Raw genomic sequence first — 16,441 nt, forward strand, 5'->3', positions numbered from 1 at the left:
TCTTTTTCGTCCATTACCACTTGACTCGCCAATAATTTGATATCCATCATGACTATTTTGCCTAAATTGAGTTCTATCCCGCATCATATGTACCTCACCGTTCCTCTTATCGTTTTTTTCAGCCATAATTTTCATTTCTTTACTTCTAAGGGAGTCTATGACAATTTCAGGTGTCAACGTGTCTCTATCATACTTAATGGCGTTCTTAACTTCCTTATAGGAATCAGGAATAGTATTGAACAAAATTATAGTCTTATAGGTTTCGGATACAGTCTCATCACAATTAACTATATCTTGCACTAATTTGTTAAACACGTCTAAATTGTCATCGAGATCTTTTGAATGATCCATTTTAAAATTGAAAAAACGTTCGAGCAAGTAAATTTTATTCGATGTAGACTTAAGAAAATATAAGTCTTCCAATTTTTTCCAAAGTTCTTTAGTAGTTTTCAGTTTACCCACCTTTTTTAAAATGGCGTCAGACAAGTGTAAAATGATTGAGGTATAAGCAAGTTCATCGGCTTCTTCTCTTTGTTCTTGTGAAAAATGAGTTGAAAAATTGCCTTCAATGGCTTTTGAAACCTTTTGTTGGACTAAAATGTCCTTCATTTTTTGTTGTCAAATAGCAAAATCACCCTTTCCATTAAAAATCCCCAAATCAAAGTTGTGAGTTGTCATCTTTATACAATAGTTAAAGATTGCACAAAAAAAAACACAATCAAACCACACAAAGTAGTCTTAGGGTTTCAGATAATATACGCCATTCAAGATTCCCAGGGTTTCATAAGACTCGGGATCTTAGATCAAGGGAATGTTTGAAAACGAGTAAGATCACGGTAATTCTAATGGAATGGATAAGCAGCGGAAATAACAACGCAACTGAAAAACTATGTCTAACAGATAATTAGTTTCACGACAGTTATGTCACTGAGGCTCAAATACTGATTTAACTAAAAGACAAATATTCAGTCAAATAATCAAGAGCACGTAATCCTAATTCTATCACAAGCAATGGCTACCGAGCAATGACAACTCCCAAACCTAATGATCACCCCACACGATGATCTGCTAGTACAAAAATATAAAGGTTTCAGCCAATTTACCAGAGCGGACTTATCTGAGTCCATAATGTGGAGAGATACGAATTTGCTGCTTTAGGGCCACCACTATTCGCCCTAAAGGTTCAGCAAATATAACAGTTTATTCAGCAACAAATGCAGATTGTAATCAGGGGCAAAATCGTCGAAATTTTTTTTCACAACCTAAAACACTAAACTAAACACATTAGTACGTTCAGGAATTTAAAATAATTGAAATGGTACGAAAAAAAACCACGCAGGAGGTCCTCCACGCGCCGTCGTCGTTGGTCGTCGCCCGCATGCGCCTCACCACGGAGGCGCCTCAACCTGCTGAGTTTGAATCTGCCCTCAGTTTCTTCTACAGGTCAGCCGTTTGTCCGGAAATAGCAGATGCGGGTTCGGCCCTTTTCAAAAAATTGTGAACCCGTCGCCCTTCTTGGTTGATTTCTTGCCGGAGAAGATGACCCACGCTCTGATACCAGTTGTAGAGTGTAATTCCAACAATAACCAAGGTGATACCAGGCTCAGTTTCCACCATATATCGATACAACCACGATTGAGACAACACCCAACTTCCACTTCCTTCCTTCCCACATACGGTTGCTATATATATACTCACAAAGAGTCGGCCAAGATTAAGAACAATAGATAGCCCAAGAGAAACCACACAGGTTATATGAAAGAAAGAGGCCGAGAATCAATGTCATAGAAAGAGATGGAGTGTTCTTCATNTGCATACGGCGTCCGTTTTGGGCCCATAAGTACTTTTCGAAAATGTAGCGACCGTTTTGGGTTGAACTCACAACTTCGTAGTGGCGTATGCGGGATTTCAGCCATTTTTCGAAAGATTGAGCACTTGCATATTTGGAACGCTTGGATTGACGGCGTTTGAAGAATTGGGCGTAACTTTTGCATACAGTGTCCGTTTTGGGCCCATAAGTACTTTTCGGAAATGTAGCGACCGTTTTGGATTGAACTCACTACTTCATCGTGACATATGCGGGATTTCAGCCATTTTTCGAAAGAATGAGCACTTGTACATTTGGAACGCTTGGATTGTCGGCATTTAAAGAATTGAGCGTAACTTTTGCATACGGTGTCCGTTTTGGGCCCATAAGTAATTTTTGGAAATGTAGCGACCGTTTTGGATAGAACTCACCACTTCATCGTGACATATGCGGGATTTTGCCCATTTTTCGAAAGAATGTGCTCTTGCATATTTGGAATGCTTGGATTGTCGGTGTTCGAAGAATTGAGTGTAACTTTTGGATACGGCGTCCGTTTCGGGCCCATAAGTACTTTTCCGAAATGTAGCGACCGTTTTGGATTGAACTCACCGCTTCTTCGTGACCTATGAGGGATTTCGCCCATTTTTGAAAAGAATGAGCACTTACATATTTGGAAAGCTTGGATTGTCGGCGTTCGAAGAACTGAGCGTAACTTCTGCATACGGCGTCCGTTTTGGGCCTGTAAGTACTTTTTGGAAATGTAGCGACCGTTTTGGATTGAACTCACCACATTGTCGTGACCTATGAGGGATTTTGGCCATTTTTCAAACAACGAGCACTTGCACATTTGGATTGTCGGTGTTCGAAGTACTGAACGTGATTTTGCATACGGCGTCCGTTTTGGGCCCATAAGTACTTTTCAGAAATGTAGGGACTGTTTTGGATTGGACTCACCGCTTCATCGTGACCTAGGAGGGATTTCGCCAATTTTTCGAAAGAATGAGCACTTGCATATTTGGAACGCTTGGATTGTCTGCGTTCGAAGAATTGAGCGTAACTTTTGCATACGGCGTCCGCTTATCATTCTTTTTAGGGCAGTCTCTAATCAAGTGTCTAATCTTATTACAGTTGTAACACCACTTACCATCGGATTTGTCCAAAACCTTATCCTTCTTCTTGTTACTCTCATCACTTGAGTCATTACTATTTTAGCTCTAACCAAACTCATTTTCTTAAACTTCATTCTACTCATCATCGCATGTACCTCACCACTTCTCTTATTCTCTTTTTTAGCCTTAATCTCCATTTCTTTACTCTTGAGGAAATTTATGACAACCTCGGATGTTAAGGTATCTCTATCATATTTCATTGCATTCTTAACCTCTGTATATGAATCAGAATAGAATTAGACAAAATAATGATCTTATAAGTTTTAGACACTTTTTCATCACAATTAACAATATATTGAACAAGTTTATTAAAAAACATTCAAAATGTCATCTGGATACTTTCAAGGAACCATATTAAAACTGAAAAATATTTCAAGCGAGTACAACTTATTTGGAGTAGATTTAAACAAATATAAGTCTTCCAATTTTTTCAAAGTTCTTGTGTAGTATCAAGTTTATCAACTTTTCTCAAAATAGTATTCGATGAGTGTAAAATAATTGAAGTGTAAACAAGTTCATCAACTTTTGACAAATTTTTAGAAAAATTGCCGTTGATGGCTTTGAAACTTTTTGTTGAACTAAAATTTTCCTCATCTTTGAAGCCAAATTTAAAAGTATCATTTTTCATTGAAAATTCCCATTCATAATGTGAAGTCATTTGTTAAAATAGAACCACCAAAATGCACAATTAGGTTATACAAAATAATCCTAAGATCACAATATATGTCATTCAAAATTCTCAAGATATCACAAGATTCGAATTCTCGGTATCAAGTAAATGGTCAAATCGATCAAATCAAGGTGTTCCAACAGAATAATTAATACAACATGATCTCACATAATGCAGTTTCATATGGTGACTTAATGACAATTAAAACATAGAATCAATAATCAACTTACAATTAAATCATCTTCAAAAGGGCAAATAATCTCTAAATTTCTAGCACTAGAAATGGTTACCCCATACGATAACTCCAATCCTAATGTTATCCCACGATAACTCGCTAATGTAAAAATTTAAACGAACTAGGTCAATTTATCAGAGTGGACCATTAATGTTTTAGCAACGTGCAATTCACGTTGTCGTCACTTCTCAGCAACGTTCATTTGCACTTTGTCTTTAATATTTTAGTAACGTGCATTTGCACTTTGTCATTTTGTACCTTTTAAAAAAATTTGAAAATAAATCATATATTATTATTTCACAATTTACTTTCTCAATCATCTAAATTCATATTGCATTCTATAACACATATATAACTCGTTCCAAAGTAGTAATTATATTTATTTATGTAATAATAATGCATACTAAATTAGCAATCACAAATTCTTCTCTTACACTCTTCTTAAATAAAAGAAAATTAATTGTACAAAAGAAGACAACTTATAATTACGATTTATGCACAAAATAAAACTAACAAAAAGAAGATATGAAGTACATCAATCGGAACTTCCCAACTACACGTGTCAAATCCTTATTCCATTAAGGATTTATCCTTCCTTACGACATGAGTCTTCAACTTTTGCATAGAACATCAACATCTATCGGTTTGAAAACTTGAGTAGCAAAAATTGAAAACAAATACAAACAAGTGCCAAATATCTTAGTAAGAAATAAAATGATTAATATATCAGCTAAACAAAGTACAGGTTTAAACATAAGCATAGCCGATGTTCCCGGGGTGGCCATTAAATTGGCCTTAGAATTTGAATGTGCTCAGGACATGGGATTCAGGTAGCATCGCACTAATGGACATTTTCGGGAATTGAAGTTGGGGAATTTATTGGGAAACAATTCCAGCGTGAATATCTTCAGAAGGCTTCACATTCAAGAATTTAACTTGGTTTCACGCTACTTTTTTCCTCATCTTTGAAGCCAAATTTAAAAGTATCATTTTTCATTGAAAATTCCCATTCATAATGTGAAGTCATTTGTTAAAATAGAACCACCAAAATGCACAATTAGGTTATACAAAATAATCCTAAGATCACAATATATGTCATTCAAAATTCTCAAGATATCACAAGATTCGAATTCTCGGTATCAAGTAAATGGTCAAATCGATCAAATCAAGGTGTTCCAACAGAATAATTAATACAACATGATCTCACATAATGCAGTTTCATATGGTGACTTAATGACAATTAAAACATAGAATCAATAATCAACTTACAATTAAATCATCTTCAAAAGGGCAAATAATCTCTAAATTTCTAGCACTAGAAATGGTTACCCCATACGATAACTCCAATCCTAATGTTATCCCACGATAACTCGCTAATGTAAAAATTTAAACGAACTAGGTCAATTTATCAGAGTGGACCATTAATGTTTTAGCAACGTGCAATTCACGTTGTCGTCACTTCTCAGCAACGTTCATTTGCACTTTGTCTTTAATATTTTAGTAACGTGCATTTGCACTTTGTCATTTTGTACCTTTTAAAAAAATTTGAAAATAAATCATATATTATTATTTCACAATTTACTTTCTCAATCATCTAAATTCATATTGCATTCTGTAACACATATATAACTCGTTCCAAAGTAGTAATTATATTTTTTTATGTAATAATAATGCATACTAAATTAGCAATCACAAATTCTTCTCTTACACTCTTCTTAAATAAAAGAAAATTAATTGTACAAAAGAAGACAACTTATAATTACGATTTATGCACAAAATAAAACTAACAAAAAGAAGATATGAAGTACATCAATCGGAACTTCCCAACTACACGTGTCAAATCCTTATTCCATTAAGGATTTATCCTTCCTTACGACATGAGTCTTCAACTTTTGCATAGAACATCAACATCTATCGGTTTGAAAACTTGAGTAGCAAAAATTGAAAACAAATACAAACAAGTGCCAAATATCTTAGTAAGAAATAAAATGATTAATATATCAGCTAAACAAAGTACAGGTTTAAACATAAGCATAGCCGATGTTCCCGGGGTGGCCATTAAATTGGCCTTAGAATTTGAATGTGCTCAGTACATGGGATTCAGGTAGCATCGCACTAATGGACATTTTCGGGAATTGAAGTTGGGGAATTTATTGGGAAACAATTCCAGCGTGAATATCTTCAGAAGGCTTCACATTCAAGAATTTAACTTGGTTTCACGCTACTGGTATTTAGAAAGAGGAGACAAGGATGGTCAATAGTGTATCCAAAAATTGCATTATCATGAGTTAGCTTACTACCAAGTAACCTGCAGACAAACGACTAATCAGCATCAATTTAAGAAAGACCTGCGGTCATTAAACTTATTTAACTAAAAGTATTTAGTACGATGTCAGCAAGATTATTTTTAGAGAAGTGCTACATGTACATAATTATCTACATAATGGTGTTCATAATGAGATTTTTTTAGATTTTAATGAAATTCATTAAAATTTAGGTATCCTCAAGAATTTTCCTTAGTGAATTTATAAAGATTTCATTAATAGAAGGATTTAAAAGATTTGGATGGATTTCAAGCTTAAAAATACATATAAGTAAATCTTTTGAAATTTCACTATATTTGATAAGATTTTTATGGAATTTGTAGCAATCTGTTTAAATCTACAAAATTCATTAGAATTTTTAATCCTTTAAAATTCATTAAAATCTTTGTTGAGAACATCCCCATAAATATTTGTTTATAGAGCAGTACACTTTTAGGTGTGGTTTTACAAGATTAAGTGGTTCTAAATTTTTCCAAAACTTAGAGCGTGTTTGGTTTGCCGTTTTTTGTTTTCGAAAATGCCTAAAACGTGTTTAGTCTGTCGTTTCCGAAAATGCATATTAGAAAACAAGGAAAAATTTATAACTGAAGACTCAAAATGATTTTTTTTCTGTTTTGAGTGTTTTCATTAAAAAAAAATTAAAAACAATTATTATGTTTTACTAAATAATCAAATTAATTAAATAAATGTCATAAAACAATTTCTAAAAATTTTAAACCAAACGCATTTTCTAGTTTTCTATTTTGAGAAACCGTTTTTCAAAATGACAAACTAAAATAGTCTCTCAAAACAAAAAACTAAAAATGAATTCAAAATTGAAAACAGAAAATGGAAACGCAAACCAAACGCATCCTTAACTTCATTTTAGTCTCACCCAAATTCCTTAAATCACCATAAAAAATGCGCAAGAAAATATTCGTGTCTTTCAGTCTCTTTCTTACCATCCGACATGCATCCCAAGGTTCATCAATTGCTTGAGAAACTTTCATCAAAATTACTTTCAGATTTTGGCACCACAAACTAAAGACTCTTTAGAAGTAAATATATCAACCTCAAATTTAGTGGAATTCGCTTTCTACTCAATCATACAAATTTCACTTCCACAATATGCACACAGCAAGATTACAACAAAGAAATCAATTGAATCAAAGACTTCAATAAGAGATTATATTTACTCACAACAACAACTATAACAGATCAGATAAGATACAAACAAGTCAATATTATGCAAGATTTACACCTATTTCAGATTGAATTTTGCTACTTTGCCTGAAATTTTTCGCCCGAATGGTTGACATCCTCTCAGATGTCGTGGGTCCCGTGTAAATAAAAAAGTCCCAAAAAAGTGGGTCCCCTGCCATTATGAGAGTCGGCTACCCCCTCTATCAAAAAAATTTGGGCATTGTAGCGGGATTGTTTCAGATTTGTAACTAATTTCAAAGATGCTTCGTCTCTGAAATGCTGGTATTGTGCATTTGGGTTTAAGTACATCTGTAATCTCTTTGAAACTGTCAAACTTAATGTTTAAACATAGATCTTCATTATCGTAGTAAAAGTTGCATAGTTTAAAATTAACTAAACCTGTGCTACTTCCATCTAGGCTATTTTTTTCTTGATCTAAATCTTACACTTATAAATTTATTTTTTCCTTTTCTCATCAACACAAGATGAATGGAATGTGACATATTTTGTAAAATAAATCAATTACATTAATTTATATATTTCTATTGTATTATATATACAAATGCCAATTGTCAGTGAAGCGAATAAAATGAATCGATAAATTATATTATTTGTTTTATGCTCGTCCCATTAAGCATCATATGCCTTTGTTGTAGAGTGAAACTTAAAGGTAGCAATTTTAGATATTTGGTAAGATCCTAAACCCACGGCCTACAAATCCTAGTGGGGTTTCTTGAGTGGGAAAAGATTTAGTAAAAAATGAATATAAATTATAAGTGATAGGATTTTGGGGTCAGGATTTCCTTAAACAAAAAAGTGTATCATTCTTGGTTCTTGACTGAATTTATTCATATGGGAAGCACTTTTTAATGTGTTGCTGAGGATACCAAAAGCTCTTCAAAAGTAAAGAATATGGGAGCTTTTTGCTCTCACTGGAAACTTTTTTATATGCGGGCTTCTTTTTTTATAATATTATTAAATTCATTTATTCCTAAGCAAGGTTTCCATGCCTCAAACTAAGAGTAGAATGGAGATTTGGCAAATGTTCATGTATTGAAAAAATCGATACAAAACAAATAGGGACATGCTAGCCTTATCTCTAAGTGTATTTTGAGAGGGGGAAAAGAATTCATAAAATACCATAAATGCAGAAATACGAGCTAGGGAAATTTATGCAGGAAGACAGGTCGATTAAGCACTCGTCAGTAATGATATATATTCAATAGAACAAAGTGAAATACATTAGAGAAAAAAAAATATTGAGTAAAAAATCGTTGATGATGCCCAAAATTCCATCAGTAAAGGCCGTCGAGTGAAATTTCTGTGGAAATTGCAAAGAAACAAAGATATCTACCTTTGGAGAAAAAATGATATTTGAGTGGGAAATATAATGATAACCAATTCCTAAGAATGGTAGAGGAATAATTCCTCAGAAAGTCCCACTAGAAAACATATATTGCGAAGACAGCAGACTTCAGTCCTTGTCAAGCTACAAACAAAAGGTAAAACAGAAAAATATAAATGCAAATCGTTCCTTGTGATGTCTAATCATGTCTTAATAAATTTATTAAACTTCCACTGAGCGGCTGTCACTAACCCCTTTGAAATGGAATGAATCAAGAAACGTTATCCTTACCAAACATGGAAATATTCGCATGTTCACTTCTTTTATATTACAATGATCTTGTGAAAACACCACCATTTGAATCACTCTTCACTAAGCTTTTTTGATTATAGCCATAATTTCCATGTGCAACGTTAAACTTGCTCGCATAAAATTTTAAATTGTTATTTTTACGCCTCGCCACACATGGCTCCATGTGGCCAATCCACCGAGGCCCTTTGGTTGGTTGTTAGGCTAGCCGACCCATCGGAGAACCTATTCCACCGAAGCCCCGAAGCTAAGTCAGAGGCTCATGTGGATTTCCTCTACCAAAGTAAAGATACTAAGGTGAAGGAGGTCAACAAAGTCAAAATCAAAGCCCAACCACAATATGCGACGATCCACACGTGAAGATCCTGAATTTATGTATAAAATCCTTTTGGAATGATTGACGGGACCTTTACAATGAGTAAAATGTCAAGTTTTACCAATTTAGGCAATAGAGTGACTGCTATTTGTAAGAACATTAACTGTGTCACGGGCTAGGAAGTTCAAATTAATGTCTAGGATTAAATGCTACGATTAAGGAGATGAGGCCACATGTCTCTTCATCCAATGGACACTATTTCATTTGTAGTAAAAAATACTCCTCCATGTATCATTTGAAGACTAATGCAACTCAATACACTTAAAGCTACTATTTGTCTTCTCTCTTGTTGATTATATACTTGCTTAACTTGAGTTTGGATTACTTCGATGTCTTAGAGTTGTTTGTGATTGGTTATTATTTTACAATCATTCCTGTATATATTGTCAGAGCCCGAACATTTTTGTCTCGTGTCGTAGAACTTCTTCCACATCCAAATTCGAAGTATTGTTGACTAGAAAATAGTCAAAACGTGTAGGAATTTGCTTGCATGGACATAAGTGGACTCAAAATCTGTTATCCATGTCGCCCCAACAGAAAATGAGGTCAACAATTATAATGAAATCACATCTTTTGGTTATAACTTTGTCTTCAACAAGCGTCTTCGCTTCATGTGTATGCTATCATGTGCAAAAATTTCAAATAGGTGTCAGCCGATCAGAAGAGACTTGAACTCACGACATTTCATACTATATTAAATCATGTGATCATAGGTGGCACATATAAAAATTTTGGATTTAATTTGTAAAAAAATAAAAATTTTAGATACTAAAATTGTAATTATTCCTTTTTAATTTTGGCATTTTTTACTTGTTTAATGGCAAATCTGACGGATCTTGATGGCAGAAGGTTTCGCACTGGAGGTTGTCTATGATTTATAATAGATAGGAGTATGTTGCATGTGAAAATATTTCTAGAGGATTTTCTACATTTAATCCACGTATTTTAACTGGGTTATCTACTTATTTAAACTTTGTCTTGAACTTGTGGGACCTTTACATTGCTCTTAAATAGCATGCACTATGAGGGATTTCACCACACAATTTCATTTTTTGAAGCACATTTTGTGTTATACATACCCAAGAAATGTCTCTATTCATATCCATGGCCTCACATAACAAAAATTATATGCTGTCACTTTATTTCGTTTCCTTGATCTTCCAGCAGCATTTTTGCTTGATTTCTGCATCCAGGATGCTTAATGTTCTCCCACCAGCTCCAGTCCCGAATCTGAACAGCCCGAAGAATTTTGGCTTAATTTCTGCTTCCGAAAGGCCTAATATACACCCGCCAGCCCCCCTCCGAGCTTTGAAAAGCCTGAAACCTCCAGAGAGTCATGGAATTATTGTCAATCAGTATAAGAAGATACAGTCGGACGCTTTCAGGCCGACGACTCCAGGACCCAGCCAAGGTATGGGCCATGACGGGCCCCCTGGTGTCCATTAAACTTTAGGCATATCATATAATAAAGTTAAATAGTTTTGTCAAGTTGCTTATTGGTGAGACTTTTTACTAGTTTTCTTGAGGGAGAAATAAGATATTCCAGGAGAAACCTTCTCTAAATCATGTGATTTAGAGTTGTAACCCTTTTATCGTTCAAGATAGTATTGCATGCATGGCAGGGAGTGTTTTTTGGTCCATTTGTAAAATTAAGTTTGTTTATTATCTTGTTTTGTGATGAAAATATCCCAATGACAGTGGAAAATTAGATTTGCCTGTGATCTTGAATATAACTTTTGCTATCCCTGCAGGACCATTTTCTCACTTCCTACCTCAACTGGGGATTTTTAATTTTTAATTTTTCGATGGAGGTAGGAAGGCTTTGAACTTTCATCTATGACATCAAATCTAAGTGCATGTTCGGAAGTGATTAGAATTTGTTTAAATTATAAATATATAAAATGACCAGTAGATAAGTGGACACTATTTGTGGATTCTACGAAATGTATGAAATAAAAATTAGGTTTAACCAATTATTAATAGTGTCAAACATATGCTTTAAGTTTTATTCCATATAACTTTAGATTTGGCTAAGTAGTTCCTTTTCTACCATGTTATTCGACCATTGCTACATATGGATGAGTGAAGTTTACATCTCTGATACTAATTATTTTATAGTTGTCAACTGTACTTCTCCAAATTTTCCTTCTTTTTATTTTTTATTTTGTGATTTTCCAGAGATTTCGAATATTAACTTTTATCAAAATTTACTAAAAATGTGATTTAAAAAAAAACATGGGCTAAAACTTTTCTTATAATAGAAATCCAAACTCAAGAACCAATTCGTTGAATGCATTTTCATCGGTGCGATCATCGCCAGTTTATGGTAAGATATTGTCCAATTCATTGTAATCTGAAGATTCAATCAACTAACAATTTTACTACTAAAAGTGGGTTTTCTATAAATAGCAACTAAAAAATAGTATTCGTCACTCACCTAATGACTCTAACAAGAATTCAAGTGCATTTCCCTTGTCCCATTTAATGGTGGGGCGAGTCTCCAACACCTTCCTTCATTGTCTCAATCCGAGTTGTGGATAGTCCTTAATCACTTCTTTAACTTACTCTCCTAGTTTGCCCCAAATCTATTAAACAAGAAAAAAAATTAAATTTCTTTCAAATTTCTCCATTGAAAAAAAAAAAAAAATCCAAGAAATGAACGATTTTTTTATTTTTGTTTTTGTTTTTTTTAACCTTTTCATCGACAGAATGGAAGTGTGCGGATAGACAAAATTTGTTGTTTTCAACTTTTGCACCTGGGACTAACTTGATTTTCTCCAACAAAATTTTTTGTGCCTAGAAACAATGACCGATTAGAATTGTAGTTATGCTACAGGTACAAAAAACATTTGACGGAATTTTTACAGTCAATTTTTTATTGGTTTTCGGCACAATGATGACAGAAAAAGCACGATACAGGTGCTGCGTTGTTATGAGCTCTGTGAATAATTCCTGAACGCAGGAACTTATTCTTAGAATTGAGACATGGTAATAAAATTTTGGGATTTCCTATGAGAGTGAAATAGATAGAACACCTACCTCATAAATCATTGGCAAAAATTCTCAGGCAGGCTGGCAGAAGACAGATTGATTTCCCTAAACCGATTATAAAATGATAAACGAAAATATGAAAAATTATGGAACAAAATGACCATTCAACCTTAACCCCAATCCTAACGATGTTAGAAAATTATTGATACGAGGAAACTATAGAATTCCTTGTCCAGTTATACTCGTGGATCGATTGATTAGCTAGAGATATGATTATAAACCATATTTTGTTTTGGTGTATGAAATTCTTTTCAGAGTTCAAGCATTAACACACTATTCCGAATACCGATTTGTTGGAAAAGATTATATGCAAATGCAGTTAAGCCCCTGCTTGACATCTTTAAAATTTAAAATATAATGTTTTAACTAGTATTTTTTCGAGAATATGTGGTTAAAAAGTAGGGAAAATTTTGAATTTACGTGTAAAATATATTATTATGTGAACGTGTTATTAAATGTGCGTATGAGAAATAAATTAAATTAGAGTAAAGGATGTCAAATAGGGGCTAAGTTTATTTGTCAAGGAACTAAGGATAAATTGAAACCTCCGTCAAAAGTAAACATTACTGCTTAAAATATGTGTTGACCCCAATTTTTATACCTCTAATGTGGCTAACAGATCTTGAGGCCTCCCACCTCCACGTAGGCCTGATTCTTACACACTAGGACAAATTGTTAGTCACACGTGACTTACTCCAGTGGTGGTGGAGTTGGCCACATGTACTTCGACATCAAGTCAGTTGAAGTAATAAGTATATGAATGTAAAAGGTACTTTAGACGCGAGCCTCCTATGTTAAAAGGGGGTTAGTTTTGGGGAGAATAAGTGATAATAACAGTAAGGATAGCAAAACTATAGCTTGAGAATCCAAACTGACATCACATTTGGAATGACATATTACATGAACTTTTATAGTAAAAGATATTGGATATTGATCATAGGATGAAAACACTCATACGACTGAGGCATCTTGTCAGAGGTATCAATCAATTATAAGCATTTAATGCTAATATCATTTTGTTGTCTAGAAGTCTAACACAAGACTCAGACTTGACCTGATTTATTGAATAGAACAGCGTAGCATTGAATTGTCACATCAATTACTTACTAAGGATTGTATAAAAGATCTCCTACTAAACCCCTTGCAGCCTCGTCCCATCATGATGGTGTGGTTCTCCATATGGGATCGACTGGCTTCCTTATAAGTTCGGCCTCTTCACGGGCCCAGATTCACTTGCCAAGTAGGATTTATGGAGTCTCGTCAGACGAGGCTTAGCAATATATTCATTCTTACCTTTAGAATCCCACAAGGACTAAAATCATGAGTAAATAGCAGTGGAGGTTTCCATTATTGCATGTGTTGCATTTTTGTCTCTATTTTTTAAAACAGAACTATTAGATCTCTAGCTCTTTAACTTTATTGTAATGATTTATTAAAAGCATTTAGCTGCTTAGGGACGGCCAGAAGATGCAGAAATGGACCAGTGGCGACTCTGTTGGTGGTATGTCCGGAGGTTTAAACTTTGGTACTGTAATGTATTTATAGTTAATTTATGCAGTGCAACAGGTTATGTAGGTGGCGATTGGGTTGGGGTGGGGGTGGGGCGGGACTGGCTGGCTGTAGTCCCCACCCACGCAACCAGGCCCAATTAATTTTTTTTTTAGGGTAATTTTTCGATTTTTTTTTTATTTTTAAAAACAGATTTTTGTTGTGTAAATATTTTTTTTTTTTCACGTATTAGCCCAACTTGAAACCCAATTTTTTTGTCTCTTTTCTCCATCACGATTATTTTTATAAGATTGTTAGGATACATCGTGATGGGAGTAGTACTTCCATGATTATTACTTTCTTGAAACATTTGGCAATTTAGGAACATGGTGCCAAAAGGTGTTTTAAAGAATAATTATGGTGATTTTTATTGATATTACAGAGTATATTATATATACAAGAAAGAATCCGCTTATTATTACAGTGATAATAGAGGATTTTTCAATATTACAGTGATTATATATCGTTTCTCATAATTTTAAGCGATGTCCCCTGATTACAAGAAGAAGTTTACTATACAATTGAATTATTCCAACACCTCTCAAGTTGGTGTATGGATATCACACGTACCCAACTTGACAAGAGAGATGCTAAACACCTTGCTGGTTTAGCAAGGACATTTCCTAGTTGGCTCTTCGACTTTACAAATGGAAAAGTAATGATTCCAGCTTCAAGTTTTTCTTTGATAAGATGTTTGTCAATCATCACATGCTTTATTCGATTAAGTGACTATACAAATTTCTCAACCAAAGCATTCACACACCCCAAATATCATACCTCTGTAAACATTTGCCGCACTTGATCTTGCTACTACCAGTTTTCCACACATCCAAGTCACAGGGTTTCTACCTACAAAAGTAAAGTATCTTGAAGTAGACATTTAAATGTCGATTGAACCTCTGCCCAATCTACAATAGCATGGCCTTCAACCTTTAGGTGTTATCATAATTCGAGAATGATAGACCTTTTACTTGGAGCAGACTTCAAGTATCTCAATGTGCGCTTAACCATGTGAGGTTTACGCGAATTGTGCATGAATTGGCTCACTGCACTTACTTTATATGCAATATTTGGCTCGGTATGAAATAAATAATTTAGTTTTTCAACCAGCCTTTGGTAACCCCCTTTATCAATGGAAGTTGTGCTATACTATCATTGGGTAAGGGTGAAAAAAAAAAAAAAAAGAAAAAAATTAATGAAGGTTTGAGGTTTATGTTCGCTTCCATACCATCATATTCCTTAATATAGAAACAGGTGATAAATGATTTTTTGTGTAGAAGTTAACGACTCCCATCTACTATTCTTTTCACAAATTTGCAATGTAGTTTGAACTTGTTTATGTTACTTCTTTACCAATAAAACCATAGTAATGAGAGAGTGAGTGTTTGTTTCGGGTTCCTTAGTTGTTAAAATTATAAGTTGCAGATAAATGTAAGATAATTGTGTATCCTACAAAATGTTTGATTTCAAAAAGTAAATTATAAGGAAGTAAAAGGAAACCAAACAAAGGCTAAATTTCATCTGTGGTCTTGAACTTCTATCAAAATTACAATTAGATCACTAAATTTTAGTTTTATCAGTTAATTTTCAAAATTCACACATTTTGCCACCTGTATCTCCCAAACTAATAGAAATTGCTTAATTCAGAGTCATACTATAAATGGTTTCTACATACATGATACATTAGAAACAAAATTGGTAATATGAAGGTTATGATAATGTTTCTAAATTAAAAGGTTAAAATGCATATTTTTTATGCTAAAAATATTATCACATAAATAAGCATGCGACAGCGAGAAACAATAGGGAAAGTGGCATGGAACATGGTGAACTCGTACGATTGGCCGTCAAAGATCAAATAGAAGCTATAAAACCAGTCATTGAACATCGCTATGGATATATATTTATATAGCAACTATGCCATGCCCTTTATTTCTAGTAAAAGCCAAAAATAATATGTGCATATAATGTGCTTGTAATCCAAGACGCGGAATAATTTCTTCCAAACTATGAACTTATCGCTATGAATAACGACACGCTGACAAATGCCACGTTCACTGGCTATATTTTATTCCACTCATTCGGCTAATGGGTGAAATATCTGAGTCAGAAAATATGCAAAGCCAAAGAGGGAGACGAACTTGGATGAGGGCATCTTCCAAGTTGTTCGCATGATCTAACCTTCAGAGATTATTGAGAAGAATTTGATCAGCTATGGGGAAATCAGGAGCAATATCCACAGGAACCTGGAGTGAGAAAAAAAAATAAGAATTTTAATTATGAACTCCAATACAATGAGAAAAGATTGTAACTTGCTCTATGTTGAGTAAAATACTATGTAATGCCAAAAATCGAACAGAAAGACTACTACTTATATGACTTCTGCAAAACAAGAATTACATCAAAGGGAAACATATATGAGAAA

The 16,441-nt window shown here is 34.0% G+C and overlaps 2 protein-coding genes across 3 annotated transcripts in view; both read right to left on the reverse strand.

Moving 5' to 3' along the window:
- Positions 1-14,529: 14,529 nt before the first annotated feature.
- On the reverse strand, positions 14,530-15,310 carry LOC111391014. Its single transcript, XM_023016148.1, has 4 exons — positions 15,245-15,310; positions 14,988-15,165; positions 14,794-14,865; positions 14,530-14,696 (listed from the first exon to the last, which is right to left on the reverse strand). Exons 1-4 carry the CDS (start codon positions 15,308-15,310, stop codon positions 14,530-14,532), a joined length of 483 nt encoding a protein of 160 aa, XP_022871916.1.
- A 556-nt stretch (positions 15,311-15,866) lies between these two features.
- Positions 15,867-16,441, reverse strand: part of LOC111391001 (nudix hydrolase 3) — a 39,111-nt gene continuing 38,536 nt past the window's right edge. For both annotated transcript variants that reach the window (XM_023016135.1, XM_023016136.1), the window contains exon 21: positions 15,867-16,262. In XM_023016135.1, the coding sequence (XP_022871903.1) occupies positions 16,200-16,262 (63 nt within the window). In that variant the 3' untranslated portion in view covers positions 15,867-16,199. The remainder of the gene's footprint in view (positions 16,263-16,441) is intronic.

This window comes from Olea europaea, unplaced genomic scaffold (genome assembly GCF_002742605.1).
Source record: "Olea europaea var. sylvestris unplaced genomic scaffold, O_europaea_v1 scaffold74, whole genome shotgun sequence".
NCBI lineage: Eukaryota > Viridiplantae > Streptophyta > Magnoliopsida > Lamiales > Oleaceae > Olea > Olea europaea.